General features: G+C 39.5%; 1 protein-coding gene across 1 annotated transcript in view; it reads right to left on the bottom strand.

Annotated features, from left to right (window-relative positions):
* ptpa (protein phosphatase 2 phosphatase activator) overlaps positions 1-23,901 on the bottom strand; it is a 35,729-nt gene that overhangs the window by 3,769 nt on the left and 8,059 nt on the right. Inside the window, exons 5-9 of the mRNA XM_050053347.1 lie at positions 22,930-23,047; positions 20,862-20,961; positions 18,533-18,657; positions 15,669-15,769; positions 5,886-5,993 (exon numbers count right to left, since the gene is read on the bottom strand). Coding sequence (XP_049909304.1) covers positions 5,886-5,993; positions 15,669-15,769; positions 18,533-18,657; positions 20,862-20,961; positions 22,930-23,047 — 552 coding nt within the window. The remainder of the gene's footprint in view (positions 1-5,885; positions 5,994-15,668; positions 15,770-18,532; positions 18,658-20,861; positions 20,962-22,929; positions 23,048-23,901) is intronic.

Raw genomic sequence — 23,901 nt, 5'->3', positions numbered from 1 at the left:
ACTTCAGTTCTTATGTTTCAGTACTATTGAACCTGTTCTACAGAAGACCATATTGTTTAAAGGATAACTCTGATGATATTCTGGATTTTTCTTATTGTCAACAAATCCCATGTGCTGACCCAAACCAACACTGACTGTATCCACTAACAAGTATTGTGTGTGTGTGTGTGTGTGTGTATCAAAACTTGATGATATATCTTCTTCCTCTGTGCCACAGAGCTCCATTGTTGTCTATTAAAAACACATCAATGAGCCACACTGTTACACTGGCTGACATGTTTCTTTTGGGTCTTTTCAAAAGATTTAACAATCATAAAAACATAAAGTAACACCAGCATTATCTGCTAAGTGTTTCTGATTGGGTTTCCTTCCTTCCAGACAGTCTGGATTTCATTCGTTTCTCTCCAGTATGTAAATTAACTTGCTGAAACCAACAGCTAGCTTGTCTTTGACAACAATAAATCAGGCATGATGTTCACGGTGATGAATATCCAACTTGAGCAAGTCTGTACAAGTAGATTTTGTATAGTGTATTGAAATGAACTGAACACAATAGCTGCCTGGAGAAAGAATAAAAAAATATACATGACTGGTAGTACACAGGATAAAATGTGCAAAGAACACTAGCAGGGGCCTTTAATATGTATAGGTGAGCTGATTGACTGATGTTCTTTCCATGTATGGGCAAGATAAACAGTGTAATTCTGTCCATTCAAGTCAAACTAACAGTCCAAGTCCGACCGCCATTGTTTCCCTGAGCGTGTCACTTCACGCATTCAGTTTATGTTCCAAACAGGCTACAAGGCCTCAGACTTGCCTCCCCACTCAGACAGAAAATGGTGGATTCTGCTTTCTCTGGGTCTAGTACAACTCTCTGCCGAAACCCTGTGTGGGGCCAGGAAAAGGGAGAGAGGAATGCAAGTCTGCTGATGGTTGCTCCAGGCTTGGAGGAAGGTCGGGACAGAGGGAGGGGAGGATTTAATGAAGGGAACGGCAAAGGAGGAGGAGGAGGAGGAGGGGGAGGAGGAGGGGGAGGGAGAGGCAGACAGCTTGGCCCCTCAGCTCTTTGGGAAGACTCACAGGCTGCTCTGGAAAACACAGGATGTGGGCATGCAGGCGGGGAGAACGGGCTTAGACATCCCCCCAACCCCACCCCCAACCGCCCACACGCACACACAATTCCATTCTCTCCGTTTCTCTCTTAACCCTTTCCTGCCTCTCTCCTCTACTACGCAAAGAACCAGTCTGTTAGGATGTTTTGCTCATAACGAACCTGGTGACAGTCAGCTTTCAAACTGATCTGATTTCTTTGTCATGTAAGCAAGAAAACAGAAAACAGTGATGGATTACAAAATATTCAGTTTACACAGCAACATTTCCTCATTGTATCCTAAATGATGAAGTTAAAACTGAGAGTCTCAAGTCCAATCTAGAGGGAAAGGTTACAGTGTGACAAATACGCTGCAAATCTTAGTGAATTTGACGGTGAAACAAAGATGAGATCTACAACCACCCCCAGCAGCCCTGTGAAAATTTACCTTTTAACAGCAGTGCTTTGAACTAAATGCTAACATCAGCATGCTAACATGCAGACAATGGGCATGTACTGTACGCAAATTTGTTAATCCTTGGATGGTGAAGGAATGGCCCACCTTAAGTGGGATTTATGTTTCTGCATCGAATGAACACCATAGCATAATGTACCCTATGCCTTAGCCTGACATGCACCTCCCCAGAAATGTTACTACACATCGTGGCAACACAGACCTCCTGTCTATATTTGTAAGCTGAAAAGCATTTCCCTCAGTGGTAACAATGCTTTTATTTACTTTTATTTCACAGATAAGAAACAATAAATTGTGAAGGCAATAAAGCCCCCACAAAATAGCATGTTAAATCTTGTGTGTGATTTATCCTGCCTTCATATGAGTAGAGGAACTCTCTGCTAGTCGCTTAGCTATTTTATAAGATGTAAAACGCCAAAGGCTTGAGCTAATAACATTAGCATGTTGCATTTGTATGGAGAACATGTTTAGCATAAGACAGTTTTGTCAGTGAGCCTTGTGAGCTGTAATGGAGCCGAATTTTGTAACGTTACTTTTGTTAAATGTTGCTGTTGTCCCTGGCTTCATCTGAATAGAGGAAATGTGTGCTTGCTGCTGAGCTAATTCATACAATATAAAATGCCATAGGCTCGTGCTAATAACATTAGCATGTTGTATTCGTGGGGAAAATGTGTCCAGCAAAGAAAAGTGCTTTGTCTGTGAATCCTGCGAGTTATAATGAAGCTAATTTGTGTACTGGTGTTTGAAATTGTCGTAATAAAGCCATGTTTAATGTGTGTTTTGGTGTGTATCAACTAAACTTTACAACACTTTACAGAAACCTCACCACCAACTAGTGTTTTGGATGTGTAACTGCAGAGTGACACAGACACCGCACAAGGAGAAATGGTCACAATGGCACTGGCCACATGTCTAGGCTATGGTGTAGGCTCTGCATAGACCTGACGCACAAAAATAAATCCACCTTTACCCTGCCATACTCTGCCTCCTACTGGCTTACCCTGGCATTCTTACCCTTAACCTTAACCAATCCCACTCCTCTTGCCTAAACCTAAACAGTGCAACCAACAAAGGCAATGAGTACTAACAATCATAAGCCCCGTTTCCACCGAGTAGTAAGGTACGGTTCAGTTTGGTACGCTTTTTCTCCATTTCCGCTGCGAAAAGTTGTGGATGGAACCGATCCGAAACGTTACCTTTTTTGGTACCCCTTCTGTTGGGGTACCTAGCACATAGATCTGGTACTAAAAGGTGGAGCTGTGAGCACTGCAGTCTGTTGATTGGTCAGTAGCGGATGGTCACTCCACTCAGGGCTGAGTGGAGTTTAATTAGTAGAATGTAACTATAAAATTTAAGGATGTTTTGCTGCCTCTTGCAGCAGCTGGAGTTGGAGAAAAAATAACTTCATTCGACGAGCCGACTGCCGAGATTTTTAAGGTGGAACATTAACTTGTAATGTTACTCAATGCATGAGCTGACGACGTGACTCAGTCAACACACCTTAAATATTCAATACGGCAACTTTGACCATTACTGTAGTTTTTATATGGCATTCACTTTTAGTAATGAGTGGATCTTCAAGCACTGTTGGACAAATTAAATGTTTTATTCAAGCAGCAACTTCAGGGCCTGAAAAATGAAGCCAATGCTTAAGAGCCAAAAACTGTGGTTCCTCTAATGGTCACTTGAGGCTGGCACCAAGAGCAAGTCAATCCCCATAAACCTCCATGTTAAAATGCCCAAGTTTACAGCAGAATTAAACATGTTCACAGTGTCGTACAAAAAACAGTTCTGGTCACTATATCTAATTTCATGACAACTGTCAGGGAATTAAATTTTACATAACTCACCATGTTAAGTTTAATTAAGGCCTAAATTATGCATAATTAAGGATGTGGCCACTTCCTTAACTTCCTAACCCTAACCCTGTCTGCAAGGTGTCACTAAAGTCTATGAATCAGATCCACCTCCTGCTCCTCCAAACCTCCACCCTTTTGTCCACTTCTGGCTGCAAAAAACCCCCACAGATGGCGATGGCCAAAATGCCCAAATTGAAGCTTCAAAACAGGAGTCCACAAACCAACGGGTGATGTCACGTTAGCTACGCCCATTATTTTTTATAGAGTCTATGGCTTCATCTTGTGAATGTGCTAAACAAAATGTAAGAGGACCACCAAAGTTATCAGCATTATTCATTTTCATCTTCTGAGGACAATGAATGCCTGCACCTAATTTCATGGCAATCCATCCAAAAGTAGCAACTTAAATCATACCCAACATGCTGACCTTGTGGTGGAGGAAAAAACAGGGGATCACCAAAGTAAGTACGATTCATGAATAAATTGTTGAGATATTTTAGTCAAAGTTGTGAACTGACAGATAGACATGGCCTTTCCTATAACCGCAACACAAGCACGGCTTTTATGAAAACTTTTGTGCATTCATGGTTCCAGAGGATGCTCCTAATGACTTTGTTGATCCTCCGACTTTCAATCTAACAGCACCATCAGGTCAATCTTTTGGTTTATTACTGATATTATTACCAGCTGTTTAGTGCTAATTAGGAAATGTCAGCATGCTAACACACTAAACTAAGGTGCCGAACATGGTAAACATTATATATCTTCTAACCATCAGCATGCTAGCGTTTTAATTATGAGCATGTTAGCATGCTGACATTAGTATTCAGCTTAAAGCACCACTAATGCCCCTTTTCCATTAAAATTAGCATGTGAATGTGGGATAACCTGCTAGAAGTAGGCGATAGACACACGAGATTACACAGCTCTGCAGCAGACGAGTATGCCTGTCTGTGTATGTGTGGTTTTTTTTTGTTTTGTTTTGATTTTTTTGTAGTGTGCGATGTTTAATGTCACGGACAGGCCGGAGAACAGGTAAACAGCAGAGAGGAGCATGAAGGCCTATGAAACCTATACGTTGGTTACTTCTTTTTATGTATCTCTTACTTATCCATTCTCTCTGTTAATCTTGGTGCAGACTAATTTGGGTGGATATTTGAGCGCTGCTTGGACAGAGATGGATGGTATTTTTTTGTTGGCTTATTACTGAATCTCACCAGTAAAGGAGCTAAAATTAGCACATTCACCCAGGTGCTGTGTTTCCATCAATGCTGGTCAGAGCCGAAGGCAATAAATATCTGTGCCTACTACAGAGTCTTTTGACCCGGGCGTGAGTGGCGGTTGAAACCTTTCCCATTGCATTAAAAAGCCAGATGTTAGCGGGTGTTAGTGGGGTTTTTTGTGCAGTGGGAAAGGGGCTTGAGTAAGACCTCACAGAACCCATAGCATGGCTGTAGACTTTTAGGTCCTTTTCACACAGATGACTCTCTGCTCGTAGGAGAAGGAGCTCCTGGACCTCAGCTGCTGTTCTTCTTCTTTGAGTTAGCTGCTAACTGCTTCTAGCTGCTTTTAAATTGCCCAGGGCGGGTTGAACACATAAGTTGTGAAAACGTCACACCGTCCCATCTATGGTCCCATCCTGCCAGCTGTCCCTTTTACACAGACAACAGTTCAGTGCTGTTACCACCTCCACTTTGGACTTAAAGGCAAGACAACTCTGCCCTCCCCATTCTGTGATCGTACCTTTCATACAGAACAGCAAGGTGGAATAAGGGCGCAATCTTACCACCTTGAAGAGGCAGTGTAAAATGGGCTTTTGTCTTTTTGTTTTTAAACGTGCTAGAAAAAGTCGTGTAAAAAGCTTCTTATACAGGCCAGGCACGGTCACCTCAGAATTTTTAACAGTGAGTTTTCTGAGTGAAATTAGTTTATTGTCCCGATCAGTGGATTGGCTTGCGCAGGTTAAGTAACATTCACACAAAGTTCGAATTTGGTAAACGGTGTGAAAATTCACACCACTGAGGGATTGCAAACTATCTCCACAGTGCTGACCTTTGAGGGAACTGGATAAACAACTGAATAAACATATCTGTGTCACATCACCCATTTTTATATAACCCTCCCTTGTATGGTCTGCAGCCAGTTAAGACAGAAGTGCATGGTACAAATACATACCCTTGAACTAACTGCAGCAAGGTACTATCTCAAAGCAAAAACCTTGAGAAATATATCTTTTATAGATTTTGTACTCATGAAGTTCAAATTTTGGGATTTCCTATTTAAGTTGCGATCATGTTCTTTTCACTTAGTCTTTTAGTATGGGTCAGTCAACAGAACAAGGAATGAAACTAAATTGACGCCCTAAAACGGACTCTTTCTTCACCAAACTATTTATCAGACTAATAAATCACTAAAGAACTGGACTAATAAATGATGATGACAGAAAATGAAACAAGCGTACCTCGGCCTTGTACATTCTGATCAGGCCCTGGTTGACTTTGGACCAGGAAGGAACAGCACTGATGTTCCACAGCTGGTTGGAGTGTTCTGCAAACGGACCTGTCTTCATCTACAGAGCAGAGAAAGAGGGACAGAGATGAGGTGAAAGAGCAAGACAGCTCTGGTGTAACTTATCCACACTTCATCCAAAATACAAGACAAAGGAAAACTCACTGGTACTGGATTCTAAACTTTTTTTGATAATGGAGGATGACAGCATGCTCATAATTGCTTATATGCAGAACTTAAACCTTTTATTAATATCAGTATTGTATATACATTATAGTTCATCTGTTTAATTAATTTTATTGCACCACAAGATTTATAGGATTTAAACAGGATAGCCTTTAAGCCTTCCTGCCAGTGGTGCCACACCAATTCTTGAAACCGCCATTAAAGTGAAACATCCAAAATCAGTTTTCAGAGTATTAAACACTCCCTCTGTAGGCTGGAAAAATGGCTTTCAAAAGTTCTGCGTGTCTTCAGTGATGAATCTTTGGTCAGCCTGACTTGAGTCACTTATAATGGATTCTAACGCCGACTCACTGCCATAGCAGAAAGACATATTTTGGCAAAATGTTTTTGGAACATAGTGATCTTACTGATGGACAGTGGAGAAGTGGCTTATGCTGCAGTAGTGGTTTGAGAGGTTTCTATGGACCACTTCATTCTTTTTCACACAGTAAAAATGGGTCACCAGTGGAATGCATCAATAACTCAATTCAAGCTGAGTGAAGCTGCTTTTCTCAATCAACCAACAAATGACATACTTTTTATATCCATCTTTAAAGGGCCAGTTTTTGTAATTTTTAAAAGTAACAACTTATTCAGCAGGCAATGCGAGAAATGCAGCACCAGTGATAATGAAGGATGTATACCTGTGAAGGAACAGAACCTACTGTGTAAAAGGAAAAGGAAGATCTTGAGCTTACTGCAGCAAGGAACCCAAAGTTAACCCTGCTGTTTGACTTTTTCCACAGTCCACAATGTGGCAAGAACAAGTTTGAAATTCTGTACTAATGATTAAATATTTGTTTAGAGTTGTGGCGGTCCCAGACCAGACCTTATATCTGCTCATAATCTTTTTTTTTTTTTTTTTTTTAATTAATGGATGACATCACCCCTTCTATGTGAATGTGGTCACTGATACTGTCAGAGAAATGTCACCAACTCTGCAGCTCCCCTTAGCTCTACAGAGCTTTACAATATTGATCAGCTTCTGGTTTTCTGACTGATGATTGTGTTCTGACTCACCCTCACAGCTCTCATTCTTATCAGCAGGAGGCAGAAAAGCTCTGAAAACTACCTGACCACACTGTCTCTTCAAGGCGTGAATTTCACACCATTAGTCCGCCTCGTTATACTGTATAAAATATGGCTGCCCCCAACTAAGAAATTTTCCTAGTCAACAAATAGTCGTCATTTAGGGCCATTAGTCGACTAGTCGCCCGCATGTTTATATTATCAATTATATAATTAAAATTATATATTTTCGGCGGGGCAACAAGGTCTGATAAAGAATAGTATAAGTAACATTGTTAACTCTGTGCTACCTTTAAAAAAAACCAAAAAGACATACCAATGAATCAATATAGGCCTATATTTTATCTATTCTATTCTATCTATTAAGTGCATGTCACACACTGAGCTAGTCACTTGTTAATTACACTGTAAGCAAAGCAGTAATGATTGTGCAAAGTGGCTAATGGGTACACCTGACGCGTCTTTAACCACAAGGAAAACGTGAGGTCGGGCACTGGGCGCCACACTTTTGCCCTCTTTGTTCCAGCTTTCAAGAGTGCGGCGGCAGGTTGCGTCTGATGTTGCTATGTCACCTTAACAAGCATCGTTTAGCCTATTTACCTGAAAGCCTGAGTGCAGAGCTGATCTTCCTCCAGGCGCTGTTTGTAAGTGTGTAGGACTATCGTCCATGGGACAGATGTAAAGCTTGTTTGTAACCTGACTCCTGTCTGACTGCTGAGTGTGTGTGGCCTCTTCCTGTGTCTGTCCTTTAAAATTAAATTCCCACATGGTCCAGTCATAGAGGTTTTAATTTATTTTTACAAGGCGCCGCTTTTAATAGAGTTTCACATTTGTTTTTGTTTTTTTTTGTGACGAAGCGACAAATGAAATCTTGCCGACTAATGACCTTTCTGGTTGCCTAACGTTTGGTTGCCTATTAAAAAGGGCAGCCCTAGTACAAAAGGTACAATCCTGTAATGGAGCACCTTTAAGCTGGCATCACAGGTAGAAACAGCGGAGGAATCAGATCTGTATTAACAGGACAGCCGTGTGTGACCCATTGTGGAAGATTTCAAAAGTAGCTGTTAGCAGCTAGCAGCTAACTCAAAGAGGAGGAACAGCTGCTGAAATGGTTCGCAAATTGCTGTCGCCATGTTAATGCCATTGTTATTGTTTAAAGAAGCGCTGCCTATGTGTATGTTATACGTCACACTAGAGGCCGATGCTGTTGTGTTGCATGTCACGCTCGTCACGCCTCTTTTGCTTCTGCGATGCAAGAATGCTGTCTAATACCACACACTGGAGCGGCATGATGCAGCCATCATTTGGTGCTGTGTAAAAATGCAAAGGCGGCATAGAGAAGGGACTTCATAGCGGCCCTATTTAACAACTAAAGGCTTCTCAGGGGGTGGTGGTGACAAAAACAGCACTATAGGAGAATGAAAAACAGACATTTATGAGGTGGACAGTAAAAAAATGATTCCAAATAAACGCTAATGTTGCTTTGCATGTAAATTAGCAACTGTTTCCTAATAAGTTTGTCCCATCAACTTATAGGTTGACAATATATTGCAGTCATATTACCTTGTACCTAAGAGGCCAAAAAAAGTTATTACAGGTTTAAAGCTGCCTTTATTACATTTTTAATTTGATCACAAGGAGGCAGCAGAAAAAAGGTGTAACACAACATTGTGGGTGAAGTCACGAACCTTGAAAACAAAACAAGCTGATATCTCCAACACTCATCAACTGGCACCAAAACTATCTAGACTGATAAACAGCACTACAGGTAAGAGGAAAAATATAGGGGAAAAAAAGTACTTTTGATTTGTGTGTGAACTGTCCCTTTAAATTTGCTCCTAATTGTGCCCCCACATTTGATGTTTGCAAACGCAACTTTGAAATGTGGAAATTATTTCATAAGCGCACTGAACTTTCAGTTATCGTTTCTGCTTTCTCCAGTTGTCTGGCTTTTTTTTAGGTTTATTTTCCTGAAAACTATCTGTTTAAAATGAAGTTGAAAGAAAAATGCAGAGCAAGAAGAATGAGCGTGACTGAAAATCAATACCTCCCCTTACCCTTATAATAGAAACATATCAAACAAAAGCTACTGATTACATTGCTTTCTTAATACACTGATTACTCTGCTTTTAGAAATGTAATCAATGTAGTAAAAAGAACATGCGGAACAAAAGACCTGTTGTTGCAGCAAGTGTTTAAATAACATTAATAAATTCTGGAATGAAAACAGAGTGTGTTAGCTCACAGAAAGACAGCAAATAGTAAGAATATACAGAGGAACAATAGGTACACAATCACTGTAACAAGTGTGACTGACAAATTAATGTAGAAATTCATAAATGTATGAATGAAGTGAGGACTATAGACTGTTTTCCCACCATTTTCCCAAGAGGCAGGGGAATCCAAATCCAGACCCCGGGGCATCAATCTAACAACCCCCTCCTTTTTCCATCCCCCCACTCACCCCCTCTCACACTGCTCTAGACACTTTCCAGGGCCTCGCATGAGAACACATGGGGGAAGGGCATGGAAGAGGGAGGAAAGGGGGGTGGAGACAGCCCGTATTCCCTGGAGGAAGGAGTGATTCACAGCAGCATGTGGGGAAGGAAGTGACTCATGTTTAGAACAGCACACACATACTCACACACGCACACTGGAGCCTTGTGTGTGAATCAAAAAAGAACATAAGTTTGAAGTATCCACATATGTGTGAATAGGAGGGAAATACTTGGGTGTACATATGGAGCATTGCATGCTTAGAGGCCTGTCTAAGCGACAGTAAACAAAAGAGGAAAAACAAACCTGAAGTCAGAACTGAATAAGGCCAGTAATAGATCCAAGAAAGGAAAGAAGGCCTCAGAGTGTGTTATCAGGTTTATTCTGCTTCACTCGTCAAACAAAAAGACATATTCAACATGTTTTTGTAATCCGTTTAAACCTCAGAAAGTTGATTTTAACAGTCAGAGTTAAGCGTCATTATTGCTTCATTCCATTTACCTCGGAAGTCAGAGCTTGGAATGACGCCACACCCGAATCGACCCCTTCCAGTTCAACAAGTTGGAAAACCAAGATGTTGTTAGCACTACCAGTGCTAGCTAACATAACCACTGTTAGCAGCACCACTTGGTAAAACAAAGCATTACGTTGTATTTGGCACATACAAACACTACAGCAACATGTCTGCAGATAGAAGTTGGACGGTACTGTGTGTATCACTGTTGTAATGAGACACAAATAAGACTGAATTGCTAATAAACAGTATGGATGCAGGATATGGATTCTTTTCAGTTGATACCAATAATCAATAATTACCTACTTCTCATGGCTGATACCGATAAGATAACCAATTATTTCATATTTTTGTGTTTAAAAAAGAAGTTCATAACCTGTAGTTTATGCACACCTGAGGCTAAGAAAGGCTAAAATGTGATGAGCAAAGGTAGCTGACCACATCTAACCAACATCATTATTGTTAACACAACAAAAACAAAAAACTTTTCTGAATTTTCATATATTTATTGCTTTTATAGAGCGTTTTACCTAAAATTTCAAATTAAATGCTTTGACATACTCTGTCAAATCAGACATATTAAACACAAGTAACTGAAGTAAGTGCAGTGCCGTGTCAGTGTGGGTTTTTGTTAACAGCACTGTGTCGGATATTAGCTGCTGCCGCTGTGTTAGCTCGAGCTATCCGGGCAGACATTTAACTGACCATTCGCCTGAGAAGCAGCAGCTCCGGGGACGGTCCTTCAGCACTGCATCTAACCAGTGTAATAGCAGTGACAGAAAGGGATTAAACCCCTTCATTGTGATGTTTTCATCTTTCATCAATTTGGCTTTGAATTATCAGCTCTACTTATCAGCTATAACTGTATTATTGGAATAATATATTATAATAGAAATTTCCCATTACCATCTGATAATCTATTGGCTTGAGATATTTCATGCATGTGTTTAGTAGCCATCTTGGATTTTGAGGTTGGGGTTGGTTGGCTTTCTTTGACTATATATGTTGGAAATGTGACTTCAGAGGAGTTTAAGGTAAAATCTCTGACAAGGAATTTGGAAATTACGACTTCCAAGGACATACTATTAAGCCTGCGTACCTCTGCTATGGTCAACCACAGTTGCACTCTGACTTAGAATGTTATGGATAATGGTCACTGGGACCACATTTAAGGTGTCCCCACCTACAAAACAATCACAAACTGGTATTCCTCTTGCACATACCATAAATATACGGTATGAATTATAGTTTGTTTAGACCACTTTTAATTAGGGATGCACTGATTTATCAGCCACACATCGGTATCGGTTGTGCTGGCAGTGGCTGGCTGATGTTTTTCTGTTCATCATTTTTCCTCAGGCTAAAGAGCAGGGCTCAAGACTAACTCCATCCTGTCATCCTGGGGACACTAAGAAACGTTTGGGACGAACAGAGATCTTCCTAGGACATTGTCAGGACGAAAGGATGCAATAAATTCCCTACCAACACGTTAGAAGACACACCCTATTGTCTCCCTGAAAATCCTTCAATGTGAACAACAAATCTATGTTGACATCTGCAGGCGGAGAGCTAGTTAACATTAGCTGTAGGCAGCCAGTGGCCGGAACTAACTGCTGACGGAGGTTGCACTGAGGTACATTACGATGTGTTCAAGCTCTAGTCAGTTAAAATGAGTGTTTGTCGTAAAGTAAATTATAATGTCCTCTTGGTGTGTTCAAATGTCATTTTGTAAAGTGTAGTTTTTGGCGAGAAACTTGAATAAACACAGCTGTATAAAGGAGAAATTTGTTGAGGTCTTCACAGCAATATAAAATAGACAGAAATGGAATTATGATATTTTATAAACAGTAAAAAGACTTTTGAAGCAGTTATTTTTTTAAGGTTATATTAAAGGTTGTTTCATGAATGTGAATGATTTAATTTGTGCTCATTTAAAGGTAGTGTAATTATGGGCTTTAAAACAGTTATTTTTTATAGTGTAGATTTCTTTGTCTTCCTGGCACAAAAGGTGTAATAAATAACAACAAAAACAAAATTAACAACAACAAGAACAACAAAAACATCAGTATCGGCTGTCAGTTATCGCCTATTGGCCAAACTGTCATATTAAACATTGGTATTAGTATCGGTCCAGAACATCACAAGTGGTGCATCCCTACTTTCAATCTCATGGACTGTTTTTCAGCTGGGCTTTTGCTTGCAGCTAAAATGGCAGGTTTGTGAATAAAACAGTTGTTGACCAGACTTAAATGGGACTGTAAAGCCCTTGTCTATAGAAATAAACCTGTGGTTTTAGGGGCGGTGTACAGCTGTTAAGGCTCTACAAGATGTATAAGGCAAATACAGCATTGAATAAATTCTGTGGATTGTGCGTGCCCTTAAGGGGCGAAGCTATTGAGCTAACAAGTTTGCCATGCAACCTTTAGCAATGGTGAAGATGTTTACTTATCTCATCCTGACTCGTCAAACACCTCCGCTTTGTGAGTGGTAAACAGCAAAATATGTTGTGCTTCGTGCCCTCCTGCATCAGGTTTGGATGTTCTTGGACAGCATGACAATTTATGCTTGTTACATGCATTGTGTCTTTTCATAATAAGCCTCAGTTTTCACAGTAAAAGGTACCATTTCTGCTCCTTAGATGCAGAGTCATTTTCAAAATAAACTTACAACATACCTAAAACACCTCATTTCACATATTTTTCCCAAAGTTAGGCAACAAAAGCATGTTTAGAAAAAAAATCATGGCTTGGCTTAAAATAAGGACAGTTCTTACTAACATAATGTAACATCATGTGACATCTGTCATGTGACATATGTCACTACTGTGCCATGTTACTCATACTAGCACACTATGTTGTTGCTAAAAACCCGTCCACCTCCCCTCCCGCCTACCCTAGAGGGACTTTCTTGCCCTTAATGCTGCGTAGTTGCCGGCAGCATTACAAACTGCTGCTGGCCAGTGCGTTTCACAACGCCGCGGAAGTTGCCTTTGTGTGTTGATATTGTAGGTGTATGTCCACTGACAAAGCGGCAATATTTGACGACTTCAGTTGCTGGCCGCAGCGTGGCTAAAGTGGGATGCCCTGTGTCCATGGAAACTCTATAGTAGAACCCAATCTGACGTTATGATGGAAATTTGCCATTTCAGCACTGAAAGGTATCTAATGTACTTGTACTTACACACTGTATAGACTTAGATTGAAACAATTTTTAAATTGGAGTAAGTTTACAGAGCTTCAAATCAGTTAACAGTTCATCACTCACAGTCTAATATTAATTGTGAGACTGGAAAGATTGTTGAGCACAATGGAGAAAACAATAGCACCAGTAACAGAGCAGACACACCCATAATATAAGACTGATATACATGAGTCTATTGCCCAAGTGCATGCTGGGAGTACTCCCATCACTTAAAACTGTAATCATATGATAAGTACTCAATCTTCAAATGGCGCTGGGTATATTTGGCAGCATAATGACTGAAACAATTATTTGAAAATATCTGCTGGTTCATTTTTTTGTAAATTGTCTTTTAGGTCTAAAGCATTGTCACACCAAAAGTCGCGGGTGATAAAAAAAAATGAAAACTGAGTGACGGATGAGAAGAGCCACGGAGGCCCTTCTTCCTTCTTCACATAACAGTAGCATCCTTTCATGACCGTGAGGAGGAGGGAGAGGTCAAACAGCAGGAGGAGGAGGAGCAGGAGGAAAAAGAGGGAAGGAGGTGGTGCTTCTGAGTGGGAAGGAGGAAAAGGATGTAGCTGCTCCAACAACGCCCTCCTCTACTTCCCTCCCCTCCTTTTCCTCCGAAACCAAAAACAAAGCGCATGGTTCCTGCTCTGGCCCCCGTCCAACACAATCCATCTGCCTCTTTCCTGTCTTCCTTTTCCTGGACAAAGCTGACGTGGACTAATTCATCTCCAATGGCTAAATCAGTATTAAATCAGTACATTGTCTTCTTAAAGTACATGTAGTACTGTATATACATATTGAAAATATATATCAATATGTAATCTGATAAAACAAATCCCAGGGGTAAGTAATCTAAAAAGTACAAAGTGATAGGATACAGCAAGATAAAAATTTGAATATATAATTCATCTACAGATATTCTTCAACCACACAGTGAGAGTAATGTCCATCAGGGGGCAGTATCTAGATACCTGTCCATGTCCAGACAGAACTGACAGATTGTTTCCAATCATCCTCTGGCTCAGGGAAAGAAAATAATAAAACTTGTGGTAAAAACAACAGGGAAAGTTTGGGAAAATTTGGGAGCTGATGTCAAGGCTGCCAACAAAACTAACCTCTAGGTTTCTGCAAAGTTATTGCTATAAGTTGCAGATTGATGGGTGGATGTCATATTATTGGCTAAAATTGGTACTGGCTTTCGTAAGCACACATCAAATTTTGTTTTACAGGAAGAAAACATGATTGCCTTTTGATATAGGAATACAAAGCATTGGTTTTTTAGGCATATATTGTTACATGGGTGCACAATATCACCATGGATGTGACATAAAGGGGTTAAAAAGGCATTTTTCATTCCATGTCAACTTTAAGGTCAGTTCACCCAAATTACAGAAAACACATTTTCTTATCCACCTCATTGTGAACAGTTTTTACTGGAACTACTTTCTACAACACAAAATATTGTCCCACTGCTGTGTGCATTACCCAGATCACCAGGTATGCTGTTTCTGGAAAGAGCTGTCAATGTTTAATTTTCAAAGCCATTTCCAATGTTGTGAGAACTTCAAGCCAAATTCCACTCACGCCCATTGTAGGGGACAGAATTGGAGACAGAATTGGAGACAGAATTGTGAAAATCTGCTTAAATACAACCAAAAGTGTCTGCATGGCTATACGTTGCTACAGGCTAAGCAAGGAGACATTTGTTTGGTAATGTGGGCAAACTGAAACTTTAAAGGTTAAAGACATAAAATAAATCTGGGAAAACAAATGTGGATAAAAAGAAGGTGTCTGAAATTTTCTTAAATCTGCGATAGTTATTTTTTGGCCTCTTGGGGGCAGTGCAACAAGCTGTAAACATGACTGTATCATCCCATTACAAGATTGTTATGGCTCACTTGTTAGCGATCAGTTACACATCCAATAGACACAGAGCAACACAGGCATTTATTTGGAGTTGTGTTTGTGTCCACCTAAAGGAAGTCCAATACTCACTCTCCTTTCCACTCTCCACCAACTCCTGAGAAAAATATTTGTCCCTTTGCTGCTAAGTGATTCAATATGTTCTAGGGGTATAACGATCCATCAATCTGAATCGATAGAGTGATTGACTGATCAATGATCCAATATCATCGATGCAAAGTGAAAATACTGATCCATATCATCATCTTAAGGTTATGCCTTTATTATGAAATTCTGTATCACTATCAAACAGCAGCAGGCAGATGGCAAGCAGCTGAGAGAAAGATCAAATGTGATGATTGTGTTTAATTTACCCACCTCATTGATGAACTTGATGCACTCCAGAAACATGTAGTCTTGGTGATGCTCACTCACCACCCTCTCATCAAGAAAGTGCCGAGGCTCCAGTGTTGGGTGATCTGAAGAGAGAGTGAGCTGTGAGTGCACAACTTCACCACCAGGTGTCACCATTTACCTTCCCATTAACTGATGACTGCTTCCCCTTGAAAAGTCACCTCTCAGCACTGTTGAGATGTTCTGTCAAGTGGACCCAAATCTGCACCTTTTACCATTAGACAGGAGAACCAGAACTACAGCAATGACTTTTAATTAGCACAGTGGAGTGGTTTTGTGTTGTCATTAACTTATCTTTTTGACATGTGACAGTAGAAAGAGCAGGGGTGTAAATGACACAGCTTACTGGGACACATTTTGACTATGACAAGTCAAAAAGTCAGATTGTATGAGATTTGAGGAATCATGTTAGCCTTGTTTTAGCTTCTCTAAACTATCATCCTGCTTGTTTTAGATTCTATTTCAAATTCTAATGTCAATCATTATTGTTTTACAGCATTTCATGGCCTAATTATGTCTACCTAGACTGCAGAGCTTCACTTAATTCCACATAGTCTGAGATCCTCAGACGGGGACTTCTAAAGATGTTTCACACCGAACCAGTTTGGTGGAGTTCAAATAAACTCAGTCATTTAGGCTGGTGTGAAAGCTGTCAGTCAAACTTGATGATGGTAGATGTAATTTTAGCGTAAATTCAGAAGCCAAACCAATATTAAATCTATCTATTGATCATGACAAAAATAAGGAGGCAATCTCCTGATGTGTGAACTGGAAGTAATGTATAGCCAATATTTATGCACGATCATTTGGTAACCATGGTAACATATGAGAGCGATAATTTTCCATTATCAATCATAAAGTGAGTAACCAGAGGTTCATTGAGTTTGGGTCTTGCTCTGTTTCCTAATAAAAAGTGAGTGAAATAATGGAACCATAATATAATGGTGAATGCAATTTTTTTTTTGTTTGATTCTAACCTTGGCCTGGACCAAATGAATTGGACTACAGGTGTGAAAGTGACCTTAGCTTTCCTGCAATCCAGATTAAAAACCAGGGAAGGACTCAATTTGAGGTAAATATGTGACTACATTTTCTTCCGACCAGTTATTGTGATTGCAATTTAAACCATGTTAAAACCCATGTTAAAAACAATTTTGAATAGTTGATAACAAAAAAAAGGAAGTTTTTCAGGATACAAACCCCTTTTCCACCCAAATTAGCACATTTAGGTTTTGTAAACACCTGCTAAAAATAGGCTTTAGACTCCTTTTTTCACCACCAGCAGACCAGGTGAGCATGCTTTTCTGTTTATTTTTTTACTGGTGTGTCAAGTTCAATGTCACAAACAGGCCAGAAAGCAGGATAGTAAACAGTCAAAATCAAGACCCGTGTTACAGTGGTTACTTCTTTTAATGTATGTCTTTCTTATTCAGTCTCTCTTTCAAACTGTTGCTTGGGTGTAGATGGACGATATGTTGTGGTGGTGCGTCACTGCATCTCGCCAGTAAAGGAGCTAAAATTAGCCACACACCAGGATGTTGCGTTTCCATCACTGCCAATCAGAGATGGAGCTGATAAATACCCTTGACTACAGCAGAGTCATTTAACCAGAGTATGAATGCAGATTGTAAGCATTTCATTATATATAAAAGGCAGATGTTAGCAGGTGTGGGTGGTTTTTTTGCACAGTGGGAAAGGGGCTTTCCAGAACTGGAGCACACAGGGCAGCTTTATAGCAACAAATTAAAATTTGTTCAGTAACAGCCCTACCAGATCATTTATGTAGAAAAAGACACTTCACTTCTTCGCTCAGGTGTGAGTATGCAGACGCTGGCATGCAGAGCTCATATTAACCAGGCAACAGCCAAGATTTCTGTCTTGTTTTGCCAACTAACAGATTTAACATTAAACTACAGTAACTAAAGACACTTAACTGGTTCAAATCAAACAGCGGCTCTTGCAAATCAAGATATAAAATCGATATATCAACAATCAATTTGTCCTAGTTACTTCTGTGTGGTAATACAGTGCCGACTACATATTACCATGCATATACAGTATACAAATGCACCTCCTTTCACATTTCCATACATTTTAAATAATCTTATGTAGTTTCCAAAAACATGTTATATTCAGTAGGCGATACAACGTGGGATGCCATCCCCCTTGTTAGCAAAATGACCAAAATGTGTCCCCCTTGTTAACCTGCCATCTCTCTCCGTCCCCTGGGTCCACACCCTATCACCGTCCTATCCAGATCTGTACGCATAACTGAAAAGTTATTAGGAGTTATTAAATGTCAATGGAGTGTTTCTTTTGTAACCGCAGGTTTAGCAACCAGAAAAACTAACAGAACGATTGTATGCATTGAATTAGTTCACGTGATGTTTCTAAATCAATCAAATCTTTGCATCACTGCGACTCGAGTGAGTGAGATACGAAATGAGAGGTAACAGTCGGACAAATGAGTGAGTCAGAGAAAAATCATTTCGCATGGCATCTTCTAAAGAGAGAAAAGCGGACAGAGCTTTGGATCCAGAATGCACACTTACACTCCTACATGTTCATTCTTCCCACAGGCATTTCAAAACCAGTATGTCTCATTGTATGTTCTGAGACTGTGAGGATTATTAAAAGTGGCAATGTGAAGCGCCACCATGAGACCAAGCACAGAGCATCTCTTTAGTAAACATACCCACTCAAATCCAAACTGATAAAAATGTAACAAATCACTACATATCCCAACCTCAATTATCTCATCTACATATTCCTCAGACACAGACAGGCTTGTTTTTCCTTTTACTGAACTGCTGAAGTGACACTCTTACCTACAAACTGGGAGCTTCCCCAGATGAAGGGCAGAAACTGAAAGTCATCCAGGCCCCACACACCTTGGCTCCCAGCTGGCTCCATTCTATAGGTCCTCTGCAGCTTCCGCATCACTGCCAAATACCTGCAAGAATAAACAGCGCACACACACACACAGCAGGATGTTGTAGGATGGTCAGAACAGAGAGTGATCAATTAGCCGATGAGCTAATATTGTGCTAGCTACTCTCCAGAAATAGGAGATGTGGAGAAATTCTACATTTGTATTTTGCGATAACGATACATATAATGTATATAATCTAGAAATTCAATTGATAGTGTTTATAGATCAAATTACGGAAGTGCATTGCATTCACTGAATAAAAAAACTGACACCTTATCTAATAATTACAAGATAGAATTTCATAATTATGACATTCTAACCTAATAATTACGAGGTAAGATCTTCTAATTGATATTAGATATTCACCATTTTTATAATTATCTTCAGTAGCTGCGTATCAAAGCCTCGATTTCTCCCAGTTTTTGGATATGTTGTTAAGCTAATTCAGGCAATTATTTCACAATTTTAGCCAACTTGAAATAATCATAAATGATGATGCAGGTTAGAGCGCAACAAACTGAATGTCCTCAGTATAAATCAGTTTGTAGGTTTTACTTTACTCCTTCTAAGCTCCACAGGATGGGTCTACTGGCAAACAATCTATTTTGGGAATGTCAGACAGAAACAGGAACATTTCTTCACACAATCTGAGAATGTAAACTGGTTAACCCATTTTGGGAAAAAGTTGTGGATCACATAGGGAAGTGGTTGGGTATGACGGTACCTAAATTAGCAAAGCTATGCCTTATGGGGGACCAAACAGAATTGCCAAATCAATCAAAATATGACTTTGCTGTGATAAATGTAGAGGTCACAGCTGCTCGAGTGATCCCCAGATTCTGGAAAAATACATCACCTCCAGATTTTGAGAAATGGAAGGAATCATTGTTACAATTTGTTTCATATGAACACGTTAGCTAGGGTCAACAATGAAGTTGACAGCTTTAAGAGGTCATGAACAGACATTTTTGTTTGTAATATGTCTGCTACACTGCAAATTACTAATTTGGGTCTAAGAATGTGTAGTTACCAGGTGCCTGTGGATATGTTGCGTTCCAATAACAATACTGTCCGTTTGTTTAGATATGACTGAATAGATAAACAAAAATTTGAATTACAAAAAAAAAAACAAAAAAAAAAAAACTGTGACTATAGGCACATTTAGGGACTGTCCTAAAAGTGTACTAAGACCCATTTCAATATTAAGTAACTTTTGTTTTTTTAGTTTAACATAGAAATATCCAAAAACTGGAAAAAAATCTAGGCTTTAATACAGAGCTATTGTAGATAATGGCCGTGATAAACAGTGGATATCAAATAGGCTATTAAACTAACTTCACCCCTAGATCAGGATCTCATAATTACCAGGTCTTATCTCGTCATTATGAGATAAGGAGTCCATTTTTTTTTTTAATTGAGTGAATGCAATGTGCTTCCATATCAAATAACCTGACAAGTTAAAACAGGTGTTAAACACTTGACAAATCAGAGTCTGTCTTACATTTATGCAAATAATTATCATAAGGCAGTCTTGCTCACTTATTTTGCGTCATCACCGACAGGAGTTGCCACACAGCATTTGCTTCAAATGTGTCACAGACACATTTTTTGTTCCACTGCTGTAATTTTTGCGGACACTATATAATGCACAGTAACCTAACCTGTTACATTTACTTGAGTAGTTTTTTCAATAAACTGTATTTCTAGAAAGAGTTGCTTTGTAGAATACTTTTTACTCTTACTACAGTACATCTGTGATAAAATATTTGTACTTCTACTCAGTAACACTGTGCAACACACTTCTCGCAACTTTTACTGAGACAGCTATTCACAGCTATTAGATACTTTTTACTCTCACTTAAGTAGTTATTTTATGAGTACTTTTACTTGAGTCAATACAATTATAAAGTAACAGTACTTTTACATGAGTACTGTTCTTGTTTATTCTAGCCAACACTGAAATCTAGCTGTTAGATAGATAAAACAAAGTACTGGACAAATTGAAATTTTGACCTGATGATGGCATTACACAAAAAGTCACTGAAATCATAGGGATTCATCTTCTGGTGACCATGAAAGTCTGCACAAAATTTAATGGCGGTCCATCCAGCAGTTGAGATATTTCAGTCTGGACCAAAGTGGCAGATCACCCCCCCCACACACACACACACACATATTATACAGTACAGCTTAACACGAAGCATACCACAGCAGCAACAGCTCACCTGTTAAAAACCTTAAAAACAATAGCCAGCTGATCATCAACCCTAAGAGCTCCGACCTTGCAGAGGCAGCAGAGGAACGCAGCAAAAGCAGCTTCATGACCTGAGAAGATGAATATACACACATTAAAGATCTTCACGCCTGAACAGGATCAGTGTGCAATCTAGTTTTGCTCCACCAGAAATTCAACACCAATACCCCTTTTCGACAGTCATGTGCTGGCTTAGCTTGGCTTGGTTTGGTTTAGGCCATCAGCCCAACACAGCAGGGATTTGCATTTCCATTACAACAGGGCTACCTGCTTGAAGGTGTGTCTTTAACTGATAAGAGGGCAGATCCACGGCTTAAGTCCACTGTTATTTTTGCTGTGGTTTTTTTTTCGTTTTTTTGCAGAGGTGCAGTAAGAGCCTGTTGTCTGCAGTTCTTCATCAACATCTCACTGTGGCTGTTTCTAACTTTACTTTCTCCCTTTGGTATTATTAGACTTGCCTTTATTGAAGAAAAGCCACTAACAAATTTCCGCTAATTCAGTGATAAACACATTTCCTTTACTGTAGATTATTCACAATAAAAGTCCCCTGTTATTTTGTTATCTAAAAACTTTTATTGTGAAGCAGCAAAATACGGAAATGTTGAGTTTTTTATAACGCTGTTATTCCCATCACTGTGCAAGACACACAACTTGTTGGAGGGGGAGAAGCGGGGTCGGCTGCGGTTGGCTAGATGTCACCACAACCTGCTTGAGGGTGGGCGGCCCTGCTTTTGGACCTACTCTGGAGTGGGTCCATCTCTGGCGCAGCTCAGCGTGGTACAGGGTCTCTTAACTGATAATGGAAAGGCAAATCAGTGCGGCATGGCTTGACTCTGCGCGGCCAAAAGAGACTGTGGAAAAGGCACACAAGTGCACCTTTCTGCATTTCACAGTAATGTGAGGAAGAAAACATGACAAATCAAAAGTCTTCTTGTACTTTCAGCTATTACTTTACAGCTTACTACCACTATAAATAATGTTTGGTTGACTTTTAGTTTTTATAATACTACTGATACTGATACTTCTGCTACTTTGAATCCCGTCTGCTTAACATTTCATTATTACCTATAATTTTTATATTGTTAACAACATGTTTGACCTTTTGTCCAGATGACAATTTAAAATAATGTATTTCCTCATGTTGTGTTTAAGGCACAAGTCTTTTCCTCATCTTGTGTTCTTTTATAGATTCACTTCTGTAGAACTACATGCCTGCTGCCTTTGTAGAGCACTGAATCCAGCTTACTTTGTACACAATAACAGAGTTACAGTGTATCATTGCGCCTCCCTGTGGCCAAACATATTATTTTCTGTTTTGTATATCTACATTCTAAAGCTTTGAAATAACTATCACTTTCAATCAAATATTCCCCTTCAAGACATACTTTTTCAGTAGCTTTTGGTTGCTCTTAGTGGTTTTTATATTTTAGTATTTTATATCTTTCATTCATACATACATACATACATACATACGTAAATACATGCGTACATAGCAAGTTTTACCAGTTTCTGTTTTAGATTTGTACAGTATTTTGACATTACCTTGTATTTTTCCATTTCCATTTATTGGTGTTATTGTGCCTATTTACTACCATCTGTGTGCCATTCATTTTAATTTGCATTTGACTACCAAAGAAACAGTCCCAAACAAAACTGTCTGCAGTGTGTTCTGTAGGTGATCCACAACAACAGGGACACTTTCTGGAGGCATTGCTCTGTGTGCGGCCACACAAGAGAGGGGACATTTTTATGGCTCAACAGACAGAGCAAGCTATAGACTGCTAAAAGCCTTCTATGTCATTTTTAAGTATAATTTGGGACATTTTAACCTTTATTTGATCGAACACAGTGTAGAATTGACAGGAAACAGGAGGAGGAGAGGTAGCCATGCAACACAGGTCCTCAGGACCTCCGACTTCTCTTCTATTGCCATATTATACTGTCCCTAACTTCTGCAACAATGCTGACTGACCTGAGTGCTTTGTATGGAATGGTAATAAAGGACTGAAATGAAACACACAGACACACAGCAATATTACCTGTTCCATAGTCTATCCTGGTGGCGTTCCCCACAGACTCTTTCAGATAGACAGCTATCTCTGGAGCTGCAGCACATTTATCAGCAGGGAGCACAGCTGACACCAAGACCTCTGCTTCCTACACACACACCCACACACAAACACCAACATTACTTGTCAGCTGTGATGTATCTACACATACAACATGAGGTCATATGCATCATGTGTGAGATTAGTTACAGTCTCATTTAGGGATGCTCAGTAGATAAAGATCTAATTAAGAGAATCTGGTATCGGCTGGACATGACTGATCTACATTTAATATAGTTTTTTTGTTCTGCTTAGTTCACTTCATGTAGTGAGCAAATAATGTGTAACAGGCAGTTGCTTCAAAATGCATGAGCAACACAATTTCAACTCTGCATGGAGTCCATTCCCTTGTTGGACTCCCAAAACTGACCATTTAAAAAAAAAAAAAAACATGATCAATTCCCTGTCTACTGTTTTAAATAACTCTTTCATGTCCTCACCTGAACAAAATAAACTTGTATCATCAGGAAATGTCACCAATTTCAACACATTAGGTACCGTACAAATATCATTTAAATAAAGCATAAATAACTTAGGTACCAATACCAAACCTTGTGGAACACCCAGGTTACTCTTACATCATAGTGTTCACATTTCTGAAGAAGTAGGGAATGACCGATTGTGTCAAACGCTTTATGTAAATCAATAGATAATTCAATTTAATAACTCAAAAATCTTTTTATTACACTGATCAATGCAGGAATGGCTCAGCAACGGACATCATAAACCGAAATTATCAACGCTATGGAGAAGCTGCATTGATGGCAGATGGTTTTCAGTTTGTGGTTAAAACAAAACAAAACAAAAACAGAACCACAAACAAAGTGTTTGAGTGAAGAGGTGTAGAAACATGAAATTACACTCAGCCTTTTCCACCTGCTGTGTGGACTCACAGAGAACAGC

The sequence above is a fragment of the Epinephelus moara genome, chromosome 9, assembly GCF_006386435.1.
Source record: "Epinephelus moara isolate mb chromosome 9, YSFRI_EMoa_1.0, whole genome shotgun sequence".
Classification (NCBI taxonomy): Eukaryota; Metazoa; Chordata; class Actinopteri; order Perciformes; family Serranidae; genus Epinephelus; species Epinephelus moara.
This window is presented reverse-complemented; position numbering and strand designations above follow the sequence as displayed.